The sequence below is a fragment of the Puma concolor genome, chromosome B4 (genome assembly GCF_028749965.1).
Source record: "Puma concolor isolate L17-30 chromosome B4, mPumCon1.1.hap2, whole genome shotgun sequence".
NCBI lineage: Eukaryota > Metazoa > Chordata > Mammalia > Carnivora > Felidae > Puma > Puma concolor.
This window is the reverse complement of record NC_141673.1, coordinates 130,744,436-130,766,150: the sequence shown is the minus strand read 5'-3', so window position 1 is coordinate 130,766,150 and position 21,715 is coordinate 130,744,436. Positions and strand designations below refer to the sequence as shown.

Genomic DNA, 21,715 nt, shown 5'->3' with positions numbered 1-21,715 from the left:
CTTTATCATGTATGTGATTTGCAAATATCTTTATTTTGTGGATTGTCTTTTTGTTGATGGTTTTGTTACTTGGCAGAAGCTTTGTCGTTTGATGTAGTCTCACTTGCTGGTTTCGCTTTTGTTGCCTTTGGCTTTGGAGTCGGACCGAAAAACTCGTCAAGACCGGTGTCAAAGAGCTTACTGCTGGTGTTTTCTTCTAGGAGTTTTCTAGGTCTTAAATTCAACTCTTTAATCTATTTTGAATTACTTTTTGTGTATGGTTTAAGATTGCAGTGTAAATTCTTTGGCATGTGGCACTCCAGTTTTCCCAGCACCATTTTTTGAACAGACAACCTTTTCCTGTAAATGTTTGGCTCCCTTGTACATTAATGGGTTTTACATGCATGGATTTATTTCAGGACTCTCTCTTTTGCATTCAGCTATGTGTCTGTTTTTATGCCACTCCCATACTGTCTGGATTACTATAGCTTTGTTATCATAGTTCTAGATGCAGGTGCTTGATGCCTCCTGCTTTGTTCTTTATCAAAATTATGTTAGCTGTTGGGGTCTTTTGGGGTTCCATACAAAGTTTAGGATTGTTCTATTTTTTGAAAAATGCCATTGGAATTTTGATAGGGATTGGATTGAATTTATAGATTGCTTTGAATAGTAGGGACATTTTCACAGTACCGGCATACCTTGGAGCTTTTGCGGGTTTTGTTCCAGACCACTGCAATAAAGCAAATATTGGAATAAAGTGAGTCAGATGAGGTTTTTGGTTTCCCAGTGCATATCAAAATTATGTTTGCACTGTACTATTAAGTGTGCAGTAGCATTAGGTCTATGAAAATAAAACAACTTAAAAATATTTTATTGGTAAAATATGCTAACCAGCATCTACACTTTTGGTGAGTTGTAATCACTGATCTCAGATACCATAGCAAAAATAATAAAAATGAAAAAGTTTGAAATATTGCTGGAATTAGCAAAATAGGGCACAGACACAAAGTACACAAATGCCGTTGAACAAATGGTGCCAATAGACTTGCTCAGTGGAGGGTTGCCACAGATCTTCAGTTTGTAAAAGATGGAGTATTCGTGAAGTGCAATAAAGTGAAGGTCAATGAAACGACATATACCTGTAACTACTTCCTGCAGTCCAGGGGCACGGACCATCTTTGCATTTATTTGTGTCTTCAGTTTCTTTCATCACTGTCTTAAGAGTTTTCAGTGTACAGCTCTTTTATTTACCTCCTTGGTTAAATTTATTCTTAGGTAGTTTATTCATTTTGACGTTGTTGTAAATGGGATTGTTTTCTTAATTCCTCTTTCTCATACTTTGTTATTAGTGCATAGAAACGGCAATTTTTGTACATTGATTTTTGTATCCTGCAGGTTTACTGAATTTATACTGAATTCATTTCTGACATCTTTTTGGTGCAGTCTTTAGGGTTTTCTATGAATAATATGTCATCAGCAAATATTGACGGTTTTACCTCTTCATTTTGGAATTTTCTTGGATGGGTTGCTGTGGCTACGACTTCTAATACTATGTTGAATAAAAATGGTGAGAGTTGACATCCTTGTCTTGTTCCTGACCTTAAAGGAAAAGCTTTCAACTTTTCACCACTGAATATGATGTTATGTGTGGGCTTGTCATATTTGCCCTTTTTATGTTGGTATGTTCCCTTTATACCACTTGGACAGTTTTTGTCATAAATGGATGTTGAGTTTTGTCAGATGCTTTTTCTGCATCTATTGAGATGGTCATAAGATTTTTTCCCTCCATTTTGTTAATGTGGTGTATCACATTGATTTGTGGGCATTGAATGAGCCTTGCATCCCTGAAATAAATCCCATTTGTCATGGTGTATGATTCTTTTAATAAATTGTTGAATTCAGTTCGTTAATACTTTGTTGAGATTTTTTTCATCTATATGCATCAGGAATATTAGCCAGTTGTTTTCTTTCCTTGTGGGATCATTGTGTGGTTTTGGTATCAGGGTAATGTTGGCCTTAAAATGAGTTTGGAAATGTTTCCTGCTCTATTTTTTTTTTTTTTTGGAAGTGTTTGTGAAGGATGAGTTCAGTTCTTTGACCGTTTGGTAGGATTCACCAGTGAAGCCATCTTATCCTGGAGTTTTGTTTTTTGGGAGGACTTGGATTACTGATTCAATCTCCTTACTAGTAATTTGAAATTTTCTATTCCTTCATAATTCAGACTTGGAAAGTTGTAGATTTCTAGGAATTTACCCATTTCTTCTAGGTTGTCCAGTTTGTTGGTGTATAATTATTCATAGTAGTCTCTTAGGATATTTTGTGTTTCTGTGGTATCATTGTAATGTCTCTTTCATTTATGATTTTATTTGCGCACTTTTTTTTTTACTTGATAAATGTAGCTGAAGGTTTGTCAATTTTCGGAAAAAAAAAAAAAACACCAAAAAACAAAAAAAACCAAAACAAAACAAAACAAAAACCCAAAACCCAAAACAGCTCTTAGTTTAATTGATCTCTTTTTAGTCTCAGTTTCATTTATTTTTGCTCTGGTATTTGTTAATTCCTTCCCTCTACAAACTTTGGGCTTCATTTGTTCTTTTTCTCAGTCCTTGAGGTGTGAAGTTAGGTTGTTTTGAGATTTTTCTTGTTTTCTGAGGTAAACATTTATTGATAGGAGTTCCCCTCTTAGAACTACTTTTGCTGCGTCCCATACATTTTGGTAAGTTGTGCTTCGATTTTTATTTATTTGAAGGTGTTTTTTGATTTCTCCTTTGGTTTCATTGACTCATTGTTTGTTCAGTAACATGTTTTCTTTTTGTAATTGATGTCTCGTTTCATATCATAGTGGTTGGAAGAGATGGTTGATGCGATTTCATTCTTAAATTTATCAAGACTTGATTTGTGGCCTCATTCATGCTTTGTCCTGGAGAATGTTCCATGTGCCCTTGAGAAGAATGTCTGTTCTGCTGCTTTTTTCTTTCCTTTTTTAATGTTTATATATTTTTGAAGGTGAAAAAGAGAGAGCATGAGCAGGGGAGGGGCAGAGAGAGGGAGACACAGCATCCCAAGCAGGCTCCAGGCTCTGGGCTGTCAGCACAGAGCCCGACGTGGGGCTTGAACTCATAAACTGTGAGATCCTGACCTGAGCCTAAGTCTGACACTTAACCGACTGAGCCACCCAAGCAACCCCCTTCTGCTGCCTTTGGATGGAATATTCTGCATACGTCTGTTAAGTCTGTCTATTCTAACATGTCATTTAAGGCATTGTTTCCCTATTATTTTTTTCTATTCTAACATGTCATTTAAGGCATTGTTTCCTTATTATTTTTTTCTATGTGGATGATCTATCCATTGATGTAACATTGTGTCTCTTTAAATTGTGTGTGTGTGTGTGTATCCTCCCATATGGTATATTACTTGAGGGATTTTAAGGCTTATTTTCATAATTCAGCAAGGTGTTAACCTTGCCACATACTTTGATCTCATGTATAGTATCTTTGCATATTCAGGCTGTATATTTATATTTGTTGGCTTTCCAGTGTGTTTTTTTTTTTTTTTACAACTCTTGATGATGTTTCTGTCTCATTTATCTAAACACTAAAAACCTTAACATGATTGGGGAATGATGATTCTAAATTAATGAAATGCTGACAGTCATGGGTGAATGTTTTAAATTTTGATTTTCCTTTATTAGTGTTGGCAGACATTTCAGGTGGTACAGTAGATACGCTTCTGCACTTTAGACCTATGGACCTCAGTTTTATCTTACAGAAAGTACAACTTAGAGTCCAAGAATAACATTTGTAAAGCAGCATGTAGGAATTAGGTTCTGACTTAAAAAGGAGAAGTACTTTTGTATACCCTTTGCAGGTTGTCTTTAAAATCAGGGAGAAAGGTTAGGTGCTGGAAAAAAAAAAGTTAGGTGCTTTAGGAGAGAATCTAAAGAAATTTAACCATCAGTCCATATGCTGTCTTAAAATGTGTACCACCCACTTTTATTTAGACTTTTGTGTTTGTAGGTCTTTATTCATTCTGTAGTGAATTCAACAAACTTAGAGCTTGAGAATTGTGAATACAGTTAGAAAGGAAAGCAGATTTGTGAAATGAATGAACAAGCCCTAAAATCTGATCGTGGCTGCGTTTCTCAATAGCTCTGTAACTTTGGGCAAGTCGTCTAACCCGCCTGAGTTACCTGTAAAGGGGCTGAATCACTGATTCTCAAGTTTTAATGCTGTACAATTTTAATTGTCATCAGTGTGTCCCCAGCACTTTGTATTTCAAAGTGAGTTTTCAGTGTGCTTTATAAAACAATGTTTTACAATTAGAGAAGTTTTAGTTGCTCTTTTAAACTCTTCTGTTTTACTAAATATAAGGTATCTAAAGATGACATTTGAAACATGGTAGGGAATCTTTTGTTTTAGACACCCTTTGATGTCATGAAATAAAGGGTCATGTAGTACAAAGCAAAATATTTTTATTTTTCTCATTATAATTCTAAAATGAAAAGCATATTTAACAATTTTATCATTAATAATTCATTCAAATGATTCAAAATTCCAAACCTACTGAAGAGTACAATAAAGTTTCCTTCTAACCCTTGTCTCCAGGCCGCCCAATTCCCCTCCTCCGCCGCAGCTAACAGTTAATGCACGTGAAACACACGTGGAAAAGGATCCAAGTGGGTGTATAGTCTTTCTTCCTCTTCTTAGATATAATGTAGCATAGTAGATCTACTCTTCTGCACTTGATTTTTTTCATTTATCACAATATAAAATCAACTTAATGTTTAAAACTTGTTTAACAGAACTGGACAAAATTTTGAAATAGTAAAGGGAGAAACTGCCATTACTAAAATGGAAGATGCTGGAAATAAAATCATTAGGGACAGTAATGCCTTAATATGTTTTAATAAATTGAAAAATCTAAGTGAAGTGACTAAAAGATGATATTAAAAATACAAGAATTAGAAAATCTGAACAAATGAGTAAATGAGGAAGAAATAAGCAAAGTCATCTGACAGCCAAGAGGGTAGCTATTGAAGGAGGAGTTAGCAGTTGAACTGAAGACTGCCTAAGCTCAGTCGCAGAAGATTCTTTGCATTTGCACTGTGGACATTGTTGATGACCTCAGGATTTTTCACTGGAGCAGTAAGAACGGAGGCCAAGTTGTGGCAGGGCTGCAAAGAGAACTGGAAGTGAGGACGTGGGTACAGAGGAGAGAAAACATGCTCGTGTAGTTCTGTTGTAAATGACGCTTAGCATCCTACCTCGTGCAGAGCAAGGAATATTTACGGTTGGAGTCTTGAGCGTATTTAAGTGGTAATGGCCAGGAGCCCGGTACAGAGGGAAAAGGTGCAGATGCTGAAGAGAAAATAGTAATGGGTGATGAGAAGTCCCTGAGGAAGGCGGGAGGAATTGAGAAGCGGGGTGCAGCTGGAAGGGACTGGCCTTAGGAGGAAGACTTCCTCTTTGCTTCCGAAGGGAAGAAAGGCTTGGTGCTGGGTGGACTTCCTGTTCCATGGCTTTCGTCTTCTTTGTAACAGAGTGGCTTAGTCATTTGCTGAAAATAAGGGGAGAGAGGATGGGAGACGAGGTTTAAGCGAGGGGAGGATATGTACTGGTCAGTGTAGAGAATATATTGGAGAAAAAAACTAAATAGATCGGTGGGTGGCATTGAGGCCCAAGTGGTTTCCCAACATTGCCCAGCACCCCTGGGTGCAGGCATGGAGAAGGCCAGCAAGGGGGTTCTACTAGGCCCCGGAGTGTCACTTCTTGATATCAGGACCCCTTTGTGTACTTAACTGTTGGCTCCGGAGAGCTTTTTGTTTACGTAGGATATGTTTATTGATAATTACTGTCTTAGAAATTAAAACTGGGAAATTTAAAAATATATTCTATATTGTATGTCATATCATAATTAGCCCATGTGTGTTAACATAAATGTTTATGTGAAAACTGTATTGCGAAACAAATTTAGCGAGAAGATTGATGTCATTTTAAAGTTTTGCAATTCTCTTTAATCCCTGGAATATTAGAAGGCAGTTGAGTTGTCCCGTTTCTCCATTCAGCCTGTTGTGACATGTTGTTTTTGTTCAAGTATATGAAGAAACTTCATCCTCAAACAGGTATTTGGAAAAGGTGTAGTATTTTAATAGCCTTTCAGATAATTGTGGATATTCTTTGATGCTGTACCAAAACTACACAAATGGTAAGTTTCTTAAAGATTAGAGTTTGGATTCCGACCCATATCAGTGAACTTTTTTTTTTTTTTTTTTTAAGATTTTATTTATAAATAATCTCTACACCCAAGTTGGGTCTTGAAGTTAGAACCCTGAGATCAAGAGTTGCACGCTCCACCAATGAGCCAGCCAGGTGCCCATCAACGAACTTTTTTGTATATTACAATCTATTGATCTATTTCCCAGATCTTTTCTGAACTATTCTGCTTGTAGATCTTTTGCCTATGCATAATCTTGAAACTTGTTGATTTTGTACTGTCATGGTTTGCTGAGCTACATAGGTCTTCTACATGTTATGTTCTTGAAATGATACATATCACCACTGATTGACCAGAAAAACCTTTTAGCATTGGGAAACCATCAAGTTCACAGTGATGGCTGCAAGTTTATCACCAGTCTGATCTTTGCTTGAAGGATGGAATTTTATCATTGGCAACAAATATTACTCTTTTCCTTTCATTAATGGGGTTGCTTTGTTCAGTTTTGAGAAAATGTCTGCCAAATAGGAGACAGCTATCATAGTTCATTATGTAGCAGAACTGCTTGTATGTTTGATTTCATCCTACCAAATATAAAAAGATGATAATACTCAGGGGTTGAGATTTAGTGGAATTGTACTGTATCGTGATATTGAAGAGGAGTGCCTGGCTGGCTCAGTCGGTGGAGCATGGAACTCTTGGGGTTGTGAGTTCAAGCCCCATGTTGGGTGGAGAGCTTACTTAAAAATAAAATCTTTTTTAAAAAAAGTTTCTGAATAGACACTGGTGTTTTTATTTTTTCTGCATGTGCTTGCTGGGAAGAAGACGGTGAACTCTGAGATGTAAATAAAAATTACTTTTATTTAGGCTGAGGTTCCAGTGGCTTTCCTCACCTTGGCTTTTGTACCATCAGTGAAAGTGAAAGTGTGAGCACAGTGAAAATGGAGCACATAACCTCTTAGTATTATTACGATAATGTGTTTGACCTTTTAGAACCCCTGACAAGGTCTTTAGGACCCCTAGAGGTCCATGAACTACCTTTCGACAATTGATACTCTAGGCTAAGATTTTATTGGGTATAGTCAATGGAATTGAGATGTGGTAGTAAAAGATACTGTAAAGATTGGACCACAGACTGAGGCTTGGAGAGTCCTTCTTCTGAGAAGATATGAGTATGTGCTTGTCAACTTGTTTACGTGACATATGACAGTGAATGAATGCTACGTGGTCATAAGAAACAGTTGATGCTGAGATAAGATTTGGGGAGTGAAGAACTGAAGCTTGTCATACTGGATCCGTTCAAAGACTTTAAGGACCTGAGTTCTAGTTGTGCGTGTTACTTACAAGGCTCAGTAAGTTGTGGGGATGTCACCTGCCCTTTCCAACTCTCTGCTCTCTCACCTCTAAACTGGGATTAGTATTATTTTGCTCCCACCTTTCTCAGGGTAGCTTTGATGTTTGGATGATGCAATCAGTTCCTTACCCCAGGTCATAACCTTCAGCTTTGCATCTGTAAAGCTGTTCGTTTGTGGTGGATGAGTCAGTAAATGTTCGTTGAGTTAATGAACTTTAACAAAACTGTTGATCCTGAGGATTCTAAACATACACAAAAACAGAATTATAGGATGAACCTCCATCTATCCTTGTCTCGTGTTCTTTTATAAACAAGATAGGATCACACCCAACAAAATTACATTTGGGTCCTTAATACCATTAATATCCTCTCACGTTCAAATGTTCCCAGTTGAATTAAAATATGTACATAGACATTTTTGCAGTTGGTTTGGTCAAATCAGATCCACACAGAATCCACTTGCTTGTTAACTTTGTTAACTACGACTCTTGGTTTCTTTTAATCAAGAACATTTTCATTCTCCCCCATTTTTTATGCCAGTAACTTGTTAGAAAAACTGGCTACCTTGATAAACGTCCCAGTATTTGCTTCCCAGTGACGGTGTTTCGTTTATTTCCCTATTCCCTATGTTTCTAATAAACTGTAAAATAGACCTAAATGGTTAGATTCACTTGCAGCTTTTTGGCAAGAATACTTAGTAGATGTGCTGTATACTTCCTGTGTGTATCACAGGGGAGACACACAATGTTTTCCTGATGCCAGGCTTGATCAGGGCATTCAACTGTAGCAGTCTAATCTGCCCCTTGTTCACCATCAACCTTTCTTGTCATGGTCCTGGCATCCATGATCATGGCCGGAGTGAATGAGCTTGGGAACTATGAGGTACTGAAATACATGTATGGAGGTACCATTGAGGTACCCTTATAACTACTACTAATAAAGTAGGGCAGTATCTTTATTTGAGCTAAGTCATTACTGGAATAATATCCAAATGGCACAACTGTAGACAGAACAGCGTCCAAATTAGGGAATGTAGATTTAACAGCAAGAATGATTTTGTATATAGTATAGAAAGAACTAACTTTTTTTTTTCTCCTACAGACTTAGAGCTGGTCTCATAACATTGAATCATATAAAACAAATAACTTTAAACGATCTTGCTAATTGCTAATAAAGACTCACACCATTTTATGTCTAGATTAAGAATTAATATGATTTTAAGAATCATATCAGTACAAATATAATTAATTGGTACAGAAAGATTCCAAGTGACAAAAAAGATTTTGGACACACCCTAGGAGCTCTCTGGGTAATGGCAGTTAAGATGTCAGATAACAGTTAACCATAATCTTTGATTGTTTCTGTTGGAAGAAAATAATTAAAGCGTCCTATTTTTTGTAGTTTGTAATGAATTCATTTGTAGAAATTATCATTGAACCTAAACATTGGGAAATTAAATGAAAACAACGTGAACATTTGGAAAATATTGTTGGTTTCTTCTCTTTGCTGGATATGCCTGTTAAAATGATACTGCAAGAAAAAGACTTCATATTTAGAGCAGATAGAAGACAGATGGCATGTCGAGGGATTCAGTATAATATACCCGGCTTTACCATGCTCTTGATAAACTCAAGTGTTGGTAGGTTGCCTACGGAACATGAAATTTTATCCAGGGACCTATTAACGTACTTCTCTCTTCAATAGGAAAATAAAAAGTATTTCAAGCGTAGTGAACTTGCCAAAAAAGAAGAGGAAGCATATTTTGAAAGATGTGGCTACAAGGTAGGGCTCTCTGCTTTTGTGTTAAGTCGTATATTTCTGAGTTTAAATTTATATAGCTTTTGTTAAAGTGACAAAATTATTGATCTCTGTTCAATTTATCAATGTTATACGTTAGCCTATAAATGAGAAGCCATCGGGAGAGGTAGGAGCTTTTTTCTTTTTTCTTTCTTTTTTTTTAAATCTTGAATTCAGGCAAATACATGCATGCCTTCTGGCTTGGAATGGTTTGGCTTTTGTGGACAGCATGAAGTGGCTTGAGATCAAAGCTTGAATTTTGTTTCTTTGAATTTTTTGGGTCTGATTCTGCCTCATCTTCATCTCCACCAACCACCAGCTCCTCCCCCCACCTCTCCCAATAAAAGTCCATTTTAAAGGGTTTCAAAACATTTTACTCATTCGACCACAACCGAGGTGTAGCACCTTGTGGTATTTCCCCACTTTCACTGGAATATTTTAAGCCATTGTTTTTATGTTTGCATTGTTAATAGTTCCTTTTGGCCCCAAGTACCTCTGCCTGAGGCAGAATGCCATGTAACACTGTGCTTTTGTGTGATAAGGTCTAGTGTGTAGAGAATGTATAGAAATATTAGAAACGAATGAGTGGCCTGGAAGACTGTCTATTTCAGAGGCATGACTCAAAGTGTCCTTGAGGTTACCCTATTATTATCCTATCCAACTCTTCTCCTAGTTGAGTAACATATTGGGGTTTTTATTGGGAGGGGTTAAATGTTATGAGGTGAAGTTGATGTTTAAATCGTTTTAAAAGAAGACTGTATCTAGTTTAATACTTTCTTAAACAAGACCGAGAAATTGTGTTGAAATACTTGTGCCAAATCCTAAATTTGACAGTAACTTTTTGCTTGTGAACCATGTGTATAATATAATACTCTTGTGCATGTAATGGGGAAAGTCTGGAGATCAATTTATCTGGCATAGCATTTCTAAAAGGAAGCATGAGGAATGCGAATGGTATGTATATGCATTTGGTTTTATTTCGTAGTGTGGGCAGGGGGCAGGTATTGGAAATGTAGTTTTATGTTTCTGATGGATGTCTAAAATACAAAAGTTTGCATTTTTATTTTGATATTTTCCATAAATGTATTGATTTCATTCGCTTTTAGCTTAGGAAAAATAAAATACATTTTATGTAAATAGCCAGCGAATGGATACCAGGACAGAAGAATTCTCATCTTTTCTTGTCCATTGTTGTCTAACTCACACTTGGTCTGGAATGAGAATCGTTTACCATGGATTTAGTCTGCTGACTTGTTGCTTTCCCAGATGCCTAAATTTGAACCTTTTCAACGTTTTGGTCAAGTAGGAAAAGAATTAAAACCAGGCGGTTTTGCTTTGTTTACATTGCTTCCGTTATAGGTCAGTACTTTTTTGCTTCTGTAGAGAAAAGCACTAAAGCAGAGGAACTACTGTAGAGACACTGCTGGTGGCATTGGGTCCAGCGGACAGAATGTAACTGGCATTCTGTAATTAAGAGTGCTTGTCATCCCGAGAGTTTTGGAGAAATGCCTGTTTTTATGCTTAAAGAGAAAGCACAGGCTTTTCTTTCTAAATCGTGTTTAATATTTCCTTTTTGGTAGTAATGAAAATGCAGCATGTATCACTTCCATTCTCTTATGAAAACTAGGTTCCATTTTTAAGGCTTGATGCCGATTTCGTTTGTGAAAATACAGGAGTTGATTTTTGTACCTCAGTTTTCTGTCAGCTCTGTTAACATTAACATAACAGTTAGCCATGAACTATAGAATCAGAAATGATATCATTTTTAACCATTATAGCCTTCTTAATGGAATGTGAGTATTTCTTTAATGTTGGCCTTCTATTTTTTATTTTTTTTGTTAATCTTTTGGCATTTGAAATTAGTCCTATGATCAGGTGGGAAACCATGTTCCAGTATCTTTTTACAGACTACACCTTGGGGCTTACGAATTGTTGAACTTAATTTTCCTAAACTGTGAGCTGGACAGCAGACTCAATACGTGAAAAGATCCCTCCCTCCCCACCCCGCAGGTTCATACATACAAGAATGTCCATTCTTGGGAGCGGGGGTGCGGGGGTGGGGTATGAGTAGAAAGGTGCTGTTATTTCCCCCCAAGGTTCAGAGCTCGGTCTGTTGGCAAATTGTGTGTAGCTTTGGGAGTACTTCCACATGTCCAGCAGTGGTCTCGGTGCTCTTGGAATCCTCCCTTTCAAAAAGGAGGGTAGGGAAAAGCAGGAGCTTGAGGCTTCACAGATTTCTTAGAAAACACTTTTTTTGTTTGTTTGTTTATTTCATTAAAACCCAGAACAAGGATCAAACAACCCTATGAGGTGGTTTTCTCAAAGAGGAGAAGCAAGTGGATGGTTTTTAAGAAAAGAGTTTAACTTGTTTCGAGTCTAGGGAGAAACGAGCCTAAATTTCAGCCCTTGTAAGTTTTAGATTTTGGAAATCATTATACATCTGTCGCTTTTCAGTAGCAAGAGTGCTATCTCCTTGTGTGTGTGCTTGCTGGCTGTGTCCCTGAGATGGAGAAGTTTGATGAGTTCTCAAATGCAGGCACATTTATTAGGAGTTCCTCAGTGGAACATTTAGAAAACCTCCAATATTGAAAACCTGTTTATTTCCATGAGCAGTTAATGCATAGAATGATCAGTACTAGCTGTATTATACTGTAAAAGCTGAATTTGATTTCTTTTGGCTATTAATATAGATACAGCCAAAAGAGGAGAACCAGAAACCATTAACTTCTTCGAATCCTGTGTTAGAACTTGAACTTGCAGAGGAAAAGTTACCCATGACTCTTTCTAGGCAAGAGGTAAGTTTATGTATGAGTGTTTCATGAAAAAAAGAAAAACCTCCAGAGCATTTGCATTTATTTCCATTTCTTTCCAGTAAGTTTTATGTCATTATTGCCTACATAACGTGACCTACTGGATTAAAATACTGTGCAGTATTCATGAAGTTCTAAATCTTTGCTTTTCTTGTTATTCTTGAGCTTTTGAAAGAATATATGTTTCTAAACTTTAGAAACTAAACACATTGTTCTAAATAAGTGTATACATTCTAAGTAATTATACTTAAGTTACTTGTCTAAATTATTTTACTTTATTTATTTTTAGTTTTTTAAATGTGTATTTATTTGGAGAGAGGGGAGGAGAGTGCAAGCAGGAGAGGAACAGAGAGAAAGGGAGAGAGAGACTCCCAGCCTGCGCTAATGGTGCAGAGCCTGACATGGGGCTCAATCTCATGAACCATGAGCTCATGACCTGAGCCGAAATCAGGAGTCAGGCACTTCACCGACTGAGCCACCCAGGCACCCCTAAATTGTTTTAAAAATACAGTTTTATAACTTTCTCTGAATATGTCTTAATAGGTCAGAACACAGAGATCTGTATAATTTTTTATGACTACATAATTTCCCATAATGTTTTTAAAGCCAATTATTCTTTTAAAAACCAAATAGTAATGGTCCTTTAGATTGCTTTAGCACATCCCTCATAGAAATCATACTAAGATGAGCATCCTTCTACAGATGGCGTTGCGTGCATGCTAACGTATGGTTATTTCTTTTGGAAGATTTGTGAGAAGCATGGTTTCTGCAGTCTGTTGAGTAAAGACTGAACGTTTCTACGACTTGGGGTACATAGGACCGCCAGGCTCTGTAGACAGGTCATGCTACTTTGTGCTCTCAGCTACAGTGCTTTTTAGACTCTAGTCAGGACCAACTGTTCTTTTTCTTAAAAAGCCAAAAACGACAACAAAAAAAAAATCTCAAGAAAGTCATGTGACATAAAGAATTCAAACTATATAGAGCGATACAAAACAAAAATGAACTATGAACAAAAGGAAACTTACAGAGGAAAGGATGAGCTGACTCTAAAAGCTGTCATGTGAAAATTAGGTGAAAGGAACTTGGAATACCTAGCCCCAAGAGAAGAACATTGGGGACATAAAAGAAAAAAAATCCATTGACAGTAGCTGTAATTTTGGAAAAGAATTTAGTGTTCTTGTGGTTGCATAAAGTAGAACTAAGGCATATTGGTAGAATTCTGAGGGAGGGAGGTTTTAGTTTATTTTGAGAAGTAAAACATATGTGAAAGTATGTGTCCAAAATTGGGACGGCCTGTTTCATGACGAGGTGTGATCCCTGGCATTTGTCCGACGGGCCTGGCAGAGGTGTTTTGGAAGTCATGTCTGCCTTGATTGGAGATAGCGTTGGATGGCCTCTTAAGCATCTTTTTAATACGAAGCTTTGGTTAATTCAGTGGGAGCCCCACCAATGGTTTCTGTGCCACTATTTATGTTTCCAGATAAAATTCTTTCTTGTTACTTGGGAACAATTTTGGATCAACCTTTATTTTTCACAATTAAAATTTATTTTTTTCTTATGAGATGCAACATGGATACAAAGAGTGTATAAAACATGCGTGTGCAATATAATGGGTGATGACAAAACAAAACCCAGGTAACGATCACCCAGGTCAAGAAACTGTATTTCCAGCCCCTCAAAAGCCTTACCGGTGCCCCGCCCTGATCCTAACTCCCATCTCTTCTGAGGGTAAGTTTCTGGTTTTTAATGTGGCATTACAGTGCTGACTCCAGGCTCTGGTCAGTGAGTTCTTGGATGACTCTAGACTTTATTTTCCTTCTGTATTTAAAAGTTACCACTCCCTCCCATCTTCATGCTTTTCTTAGGTATTCTGTTATCCAGATGGAGCCTTTGCCGAAACAGCCAAAGTACGCAAAACACGTTAGAGATTTTCAGATGTGACAGTAACTCACTAGATCTGTTCACGGAAAATTGAAGAAAAAATAAGGACAACTGACTTTGCATTTCAATTTTGAAATAATGTATTTGGTAACCTAAAGGAGGAATTATTATTACTAAAAACATAGGGATTACTATTATTACTGATTTTTTTACTAGGTTATCAGAAGATTGAGAGAAAGAGGAGAACCAATCAGACTATTTGGAGAAACTGATTATGATGCATTTCAGCGTTTAAGAAAAATAGAGATCCTCACACCAGAAGTTAACAAGGTAAGAAGTCAGGACAAAACTCGGAGAATATCACTGTACCACATAAACTAGAGTAGTATGGGGTTTGAGCACTTGCGTTGTTCTAGGCAAAAATGGAACAATGAAGTTGCCAGATTACTGCTGCTGAAGTAAATCTTTAACGTTTAATTTTTAAAAAAGCACCCGTCTAATTTAATTAAAAGCACCTATCTTAATTAACGGCACCTATCTTAAGCATACAGTTCAGTGCATTTTGACGAATTCTTTTAAACATGTAACCACCACCCTTACGAAGATGCACAGTGTTTTTCTCACACAGGAAAGTCACCTAGTGCCCCTTCTTAGCCAGTCCTCCTATTCCATCTCCTCCATGTGTGCACAACCACCTTTGAAAATTCTATCACAGTAGGTTAATTTTGCTTGTTCGAGTATGTCATGTAGATGGAGTCATGAGAGTGTGTCTGGCTTCTTGCGCTGAGGATAGTTTTTAGATTCGTCGTTGTTGCTGCAGAAATCAGTAGTTTGTCATTGGTGATGATCTTCGTTTGTCTGAATATACCACCATTTGTGTCCAAATTCGGGCTATTAAGAATAAAACTGCTCTGACTAGTCTTTTTTTTTGAGAGAAAGTATGCTTGCGCGCCCAAGTGGGGGAGGGGCATAGACAGAAAAAGAGAGCATCCCAGGCAGGCTCAGCGCTGAGCAGTGTGGGGCTCAATCCCATGAACTGACATCATGACCTGAGCTGAGATCAAAAGTCGGACACTTACTCAACTGAGCCACCCAGGCACCTGCACAAGTCTTTTTTGGGTCTGTGTTATTTCTCCTGAGTAAATAAAGGTTACATCTCTTGGTAAATACCTGAAGTAGAAGGGCTGAATAGTAAGAGTAAATGTATGGTTAAGTTCTTTAGAAATGCCAAGTATTTCCAAATGTCCTGAAGCCTTTTTTATTGTAAGTGTTTTAAATTGTAACCATTCTCTTGTAGGTGTAGTAGTATTTCAGTATTTAATTGTGGTTCTATTTATAGCTCCCTGGTAACTAAAGGTAATGAACATCTTTTCATAGACTTACAGCCCGTATATTTCTCTGTGCAGTATGTGTAAAAATCTTTTGTTCATGTTTTAATTAGGTTGCTGGCCTTCTTATTTTTGAATTCTAGGAGTTCTTTATATATTCCTGAATACAAGTTCTTTGTCAGATATACAGATACATGTTTTATGACTATTTTCTGCTAGTTTTTGGCTTACCTATTCTCTTCATGGTGTCTTTTGATGGGCAGAAGTTTCAAATTTTGATGGAATCCATTTCTTTTTTATGGTTGCTGCTTTTGGTGTTTTGCTTAAGAAACATTTGCTTATCCCACGGTTTTGGAGAGATACACTTCTGTATTTTGTCTAAAAGGTTAATAGTGTTAGCTTTTACACATAGGGCTCTGATAAGCATATGGTTTGTCTTGGTGAATATTCCATGGACTTTTGAAAAGAGTGCATTTTATACGCTGGGTAAATGTCAGTTACCCAATGGTAGTATTGTTCAGCTCTTCTGTGGCCTTACTAACTAATCTGCTCTGTCAGTTACTGAGGGATAGCTGGGGTGACCTATGGCTATGTAACAGATCACCCCAAAACTTAGTAGCTTCCAACAGTTTATTATTGTAAAATCTTTCTCGGTCCTATATGACTAACAAACCATCCTGAAACTTAGTAACTTAATTAATGATATCTCACAATTCTGTAGTTTGGGGGTACACTGGGCAGTTATTTGCTTGTGTTCTTGCTTGGGGTTGCAGTCAGATGAGGGCCGACTGTGGTCATGTGAAGGATCCCCTGGACTGACCTCCCAACTACATGGTATCTTAAAGGTCCTTCCATGTGGTAGGATGTGTCCAAATTTCTTTCCTTTTTAAGGCTGAGTAATACTGTGTTGCGTGTATGGATCCCATTGTTTTTATCCATTTGGCTACAGTGGACATTTGAGTTGTTTCTACCTTTTGAGTTGTTTCTCACTTTTGGCAGTGAATACTGCTGCTGGCTTTGAACATAGGTTTACAAATACCTGTTCAGGTTCCTGCTTTCACTTCTGCGTACATACCCAGATGTGGGATTGGTGGATTATGTAGCGATTCTGTGTTTAACTTTTTTCTTTTCAAGCATAAATGAATTTAAAAAATTTTCTTCAGTTGTGTTTAATGTTCACAACAATCTTTTTAAAATTTTCAGTCCTTTTGAAAACCTTAACTTAGGGGCACCTGGGTGGCTCAGTTGGCTGAGCATCCAACTCTTGATTCTGGCTCAGGTCATGATCCCAGGGTCGTGGGATCGAGCCCCGCATCAGGCTCCATGCTGAGTGTGGAGCTGGCTTGACATTCTCTGTCCCTCTGTCCCTCTCCCCTCTTCTTGTCTGTATGTGCACCTTCTGTCTCTAAAACAAAAGCTTAAAGTCTTAGACTGGTTTTTGTGATGCTTCATTTCACCAATATTTATTTCTCTTCTATATCCAGAGTCTCCTTCCTTGTTTGAAGATAGTATTAAAATATTAATGTGAACTATGAAATTATTATGTGATTTAATTTTTCTACTAGTCATACTTAATTACTTGAAAATTTTTCTAGTTATTAGTATTTATTACAACCTGCTGTATTAAAAAGTTTTTTTTTTTTAAATGTTTATTCTGAGAGAGTGAGCACGAGCAGGGAAGGGGAGGGGAGGGGCAGAGAGAGAGAGAGGAAGAGAGAGAGAATCCCAAGCATGCTCTGTGATGACGGTGGGGCTTGAATTCACAAACCATGAAATTATGACCTGAGCCGAAAACAAGAGTTGGACGCTTAACTCTCTGAGCCACGCAGGGTGTCCCCAACCTGTTGTATTTTAATCTTGCTCAAGCTTGTCCCAGAAGCTACAGAGTTTATCAGTACATTTTTTAAAACAAATTGAGGTGTGATGGATGTATTAGTTTCAGGTATACAGCTTAGTGATTTGATATTTGTGTATATTGTAAAATCACCGCAGTAAGTCTGGTTAATATCTGTCACCATACATAGTTAAAAATGTTTTTCTTGTGTTGAGGACTTCTAAGCTCTACTCTTGACAACTTTTAAATATGCAATACCGGGGTGCCTGGGTGGCGCAGTCGGTTAAGCGTCCGACTTCAGCCAGGTCACGATCTCGCGGTCCGTGAGTTTGAGCCCCGCGTCAGGCTCTTGGCTGATGGCTCAGAGCCTGGAGCCTGTTTCCGATTCTGTGTCTCCCTCTCTCTCTGCCCCTCCCCCGTTCATGCTCTGTCTCTCTCTGTCCCAAAAATAAAAAATAAACGTTAAAAAAAAAAATAAATATGCAATACCAGGGGCCCCTGGGTGGCTCAGTCGGTTAAGCGTCCGACTTTGACTCAGGTCATGGGCTCACAGTTCTTGAGTTCGATACCCATATCGGACTCTATGCTGACATCTCGGAGCCTACTTTGGATCCTCTGTCTTCCTTTCTCTCTGCCCTTCTCCTGCTCCTGCTCTTTCTCTCTCAAACATAAGTAAACCATTTAAATATGCAGTGTGGTATTAACTGTAGTCCCTGTGCTGTGGCACCACATCCTTGTGCACTAACTGGAAGACTATTTTAAGCTGATAACAACTTAAGTGTGATTGAATTTTAAAGCTTTACATTTTTACTACTGTCTGCCACATCTTAGGTTTTTTGATGTCATATTTTACGTGTTCTTACCTTGTAAATCCTTTAATTCTTGTAGTTATAGTTTTACTGCTTTTGTCTTGAAATCTTCCTACTAGCTTTGTAAAGTGATCTACTACCTTTATAATACATATATTTACCTATTTCAGTGAGATTTATACTTTCGTATGGTGTTACTAATTAGCACTCTTTTCTGCTTAAAGAAGGCCCCTTAACATTCCTTGTGGGGCTGGTCCAGAGGTGATGAACTTCTTTAGTTTTGCTTGTCTGCAAGACTCTTTCTGCAACTCTGAATGATAACTTCCTGGTAGAGTATTCTTGTTTGGAAGTTTTTCCTTCTGGCACTTCGAATATATCGTGCCGCCCCCTTTGTTCTGCAAACCTGCTAAAAAATCTGCCGATAGTCTTATGGGGGTTTCTTTATACACAACAGGTGGTTTTTCTTTTGCTGCTTTTAACATTCTCTCCTTGCCTTTCTTTACCTTTTGACATTTTATTTATTTATTTATTTTTTAAATTTTTTTTCAACGTTTTTTATTTATTTTTGGGACAGAGAGAGACAGAGCATGAACGGGGGAGGGGCAGAGAGAGAGGGAGACACAGAATCGGAAACAGGCTCCAGGCTCTGAGCCATCAGCCCAGAGCCTGACGCGGGGCTCGAACGCACGGACCGCGAGATCGTGACCTGGCCGAAGTCGGACGCTTAACCGACTGCGCCACCCAGGCGCCCCGGCCTTTTGACATTTTAATTAGAATGTGTCTTGGCGTGGGTATGTGTCACTTTCTGAGGTTCTCGCCATACCATTTTCCACAGCAGCTGCACCATTTTACGTTTCCAGCCACGAAGGGTTCCGTCGTTCCACATCCTGGCCAGTACTTAATACTTACTGTTACTTTTGATCATAGCCATTCTGTCGGGTTGAAGTGTTATTTTACTGTGGTTTTGATTCGCATTTCCCTAATGAGTAGCAATGTTAAACATCTTTTTGTTTGCTTATTGGCCTTCTGTGTGTGGTCTTCTTTTTTAATTTATTTTTATGTTTTTGGATGTAGTCTTCTATTTAAGACCTTTGCCCATTTTTAATGAGGTAGGGTTTGTTGTTGTTAAATTGTATGAATTCTTGATATATTTTGGATATTAGTCATTATCATATTAGTAATTTACAAGTACTTCTCCCATTCCATGGGTTATCTTTTCACTCTGGTGATAGTATCTTTGCAGAAAAGTTTTCATGTTTGATGAAGTCCAGTGTACCTATTTTTTTTTTTTTTTTTTTTTTGGCCTGTGCTTTTGGTGTTGTATCCAAGGGATGATTGCCAAATCCAGTATCATGAAGCTTTTCCCATGTGTTGTCTTATAAGAGTTTTACAGTTTTAACTATTACGTTTATGTCTTGGATCCATTTGTGTGTGTGTGTTTTAAGAGTTTTATCATTTTTTTTTTAAATTTTAACTTGCTTTATTTTTTAAAATTTACATCCAAATTAGTTAGCATATAGTGCAACAATGATTTCAGGAGTGGATTCCTTAGTGCCCCTTACCCGTTTAGCCCCCCCCCAACCCCTCCCATAACCCTTAGTTTGTTCTCCATATTTATGAGTCTCTTCTGTTTTGTTCCCCTCCCTGTTTTTATATTATTTTTGTTTCCCTTCCCTTATGTTCCTCTGTTTTGTCTCTTAAAGTCCTCATATGAGTGAAGTCCTATGATATTTGTCTTTCTCTGACTAACGTCACTTAGCATAATACCCTCCAGTTCCATCCATACAGTTGCAAATGGCAAGATTTCATTCTTTTTGGTTGCCGAGTAATACTCCATTGTACATATGTATAAACACACACACACACACACACCCCACATCTTTATCCATTCATCCATCGATGGACATTTGGGCTTTTTCCATACTTTGGCTGTTGTCGATAGTGCTACTATAAAATTGGGGTGCATGTATCCCTTTGAAACAGCACACCTGTATCCCTTGGATAAATGCCTAGTAGTGCATTTGCTGGGTCGTAGGGTAGTTCTATTTTTAGTTTTCTGAGGAACCTCCATACTGTCTTCCAGAGTGGCTGCACCAGCTTGCATTCCCATCTTTGATCCGTTTTGAGTTAATTTTTTTTTTAATGTTTACTTTTGAGAGAGACAGAGTGTGAATGGGGGAGGACAGAGAGAAAAGGAGACACAGAATCTGAAGCAGGCTCCAGGCTCTGCGCTGTCAGCATAGAGCCCAACACAGGGCTCGAACTCAAGAACCATGGGATTGTGACCTGAGCTGAAGTGAGACGCTTAACTTACTGAGACACCCTGGGCTCTCCTTTTTTGAATTTTTATGTGTGGTGTAAGGTATTGGGTCCAGCTTTAAGGCTCCTGTTTTTATCAAGTGGTCACAAACTGGATGTGAATAGAATGTGGAATTTGCTGATTTATTAGAAGCCTAGTAAAAGCCCAGGATATAGATGAGATACTAGTTGACATTGCTGAATGTTACAGGAATTCAGAATAGTTGTGGTAAGGCTAGACATTTTAAGTCAACTGGAAAATGGGTTGAGGACTCACTTTCATTAGACCTCACTAGAAAATTAAAGCATTTGTGAGTATTCTCATTTGCATTTGTCACACATACACTTTATTTTTCTGACCAGAGGAGCTGTTGTACATACATTCTTTCAAATTTAAATATGTCCGTGATAATTAACTTCGGACACCGATGATAGCTGTGTAATAAATTGAAATCTTACTTGAGTCCCTAATTTTACTAAGCTCTTAACTACTTGTGGAGGAAGAAAATGACTTGGACTTAGTGAAAAATCAAAAGTGAAATATCAGATTTCATAGGAGGTGTAATTTTTCACCCTTCTCAGGGATTGAGAAATGATCTGAAAGCAGCTTTGGATAAGATCGACCAGCAATACCTCAATGAGCTTGTTGGTGGCCAGGAACCTGGAGAGGAAGACACACAGAATGACTTGAAAGTTCATGAAGAAAACACCACAATCGAGGAGTTAGAGGTAATCTCTACGCCCACCTGTCTTCATTCCCTGGCATGCCTTCCATTCCCTGGAGAAGATTCCTGAGGTCATCGGGTTCCTCACTTCGGAGCACAAAGGCCCATTTGAAATTTCATGCTTTTACTTATCACTCCCTTTTTCCTCAATGTCCACTCACATTATCCTACTTCTTGCCTTCAAAAGTAATCATTTGGCTGTGTTTGACACGCATCCTTGTATCTGTTGGTGGTCTTGTAAAGCCAGTAGTGTTTGGTATGCTTGTGTTTTGAATACTCATAAATGATACTATAGTGTGAAACTAATTTTTTTTTACTCTTCTTTTTCTACTTAGAACTGTTTTTAAGATCCACCCTTGATGTTGCGCGTATATCTAAACCTTTGGATTAACTGCTGCGTAGCATTTCGTACTCGGTGGCATTCACTGCCTTGTACTTTTTGCTTCCTCCTGAGAGCTGGCTTGCTCCGGCTCCCTAGTACCACAGACAGCTTTGTGAGGAGCAGTCTTGCACATACCCCTGTGGACTCCGAGGCAGGGTTGCCGTGTTAGAAATGTTTCACTTGTCCAGTACTGTCAGGCTGCTCCCTAGAACGCCCGTACCGGTCTATACCCGCATCAGCAGTGTGTGCGTGCCCTTTGTTCCCACATCCCTGCCAGCACTTGGCAGTATCTTGCTTTCTCATTT

At 38.0% G+C, this 21,715-nt stretch overlaps 1 protein-coding gene across 8 annotated transcripts in view; it reads left to right on the top strand.

Moving 5' to 3' along the window:
• Window positions 1-21,715, top strand: part of PRPF18 (pre-mRNA processing factor 18) — a 102,604-nt gene that overhangs the window by 60,680 nt on the left and 20,209 nt on the right. For 4 of the 8 annotated variants that reach the window (XM_086714905.1, XM_086714906.1, XM_086714910.1 and 1 more), the window contains 5 exons: window positions 9,251-9,328; window positions 9,444-9,470; window positions 12,034-12,138; window positions 14,251-14,364; window positions 20,886-21,032. In XM_086714905.1, coding sequence (XP_086571031.1) covers window positions 9,251-9,328; window positions 9,444-9,470; window positions 12,034-12,138; window positions 14,251-14,364; window positions 20,886-21,032 — 471 coding nt within the window. The remainder of the gene's footprint in view (window positions 1-9,250; window positions 9,329-9,443; window positions 9,471-12,033; window positions 12,139-14,250; window positions 14,365-20,885; window positions 21,033-21,715) is intronic. The other 4 variants (XM_086714904.1, XM_086714908.1, XM_086714909.1 and 1 more) reach the window with 1 other exon arrangement.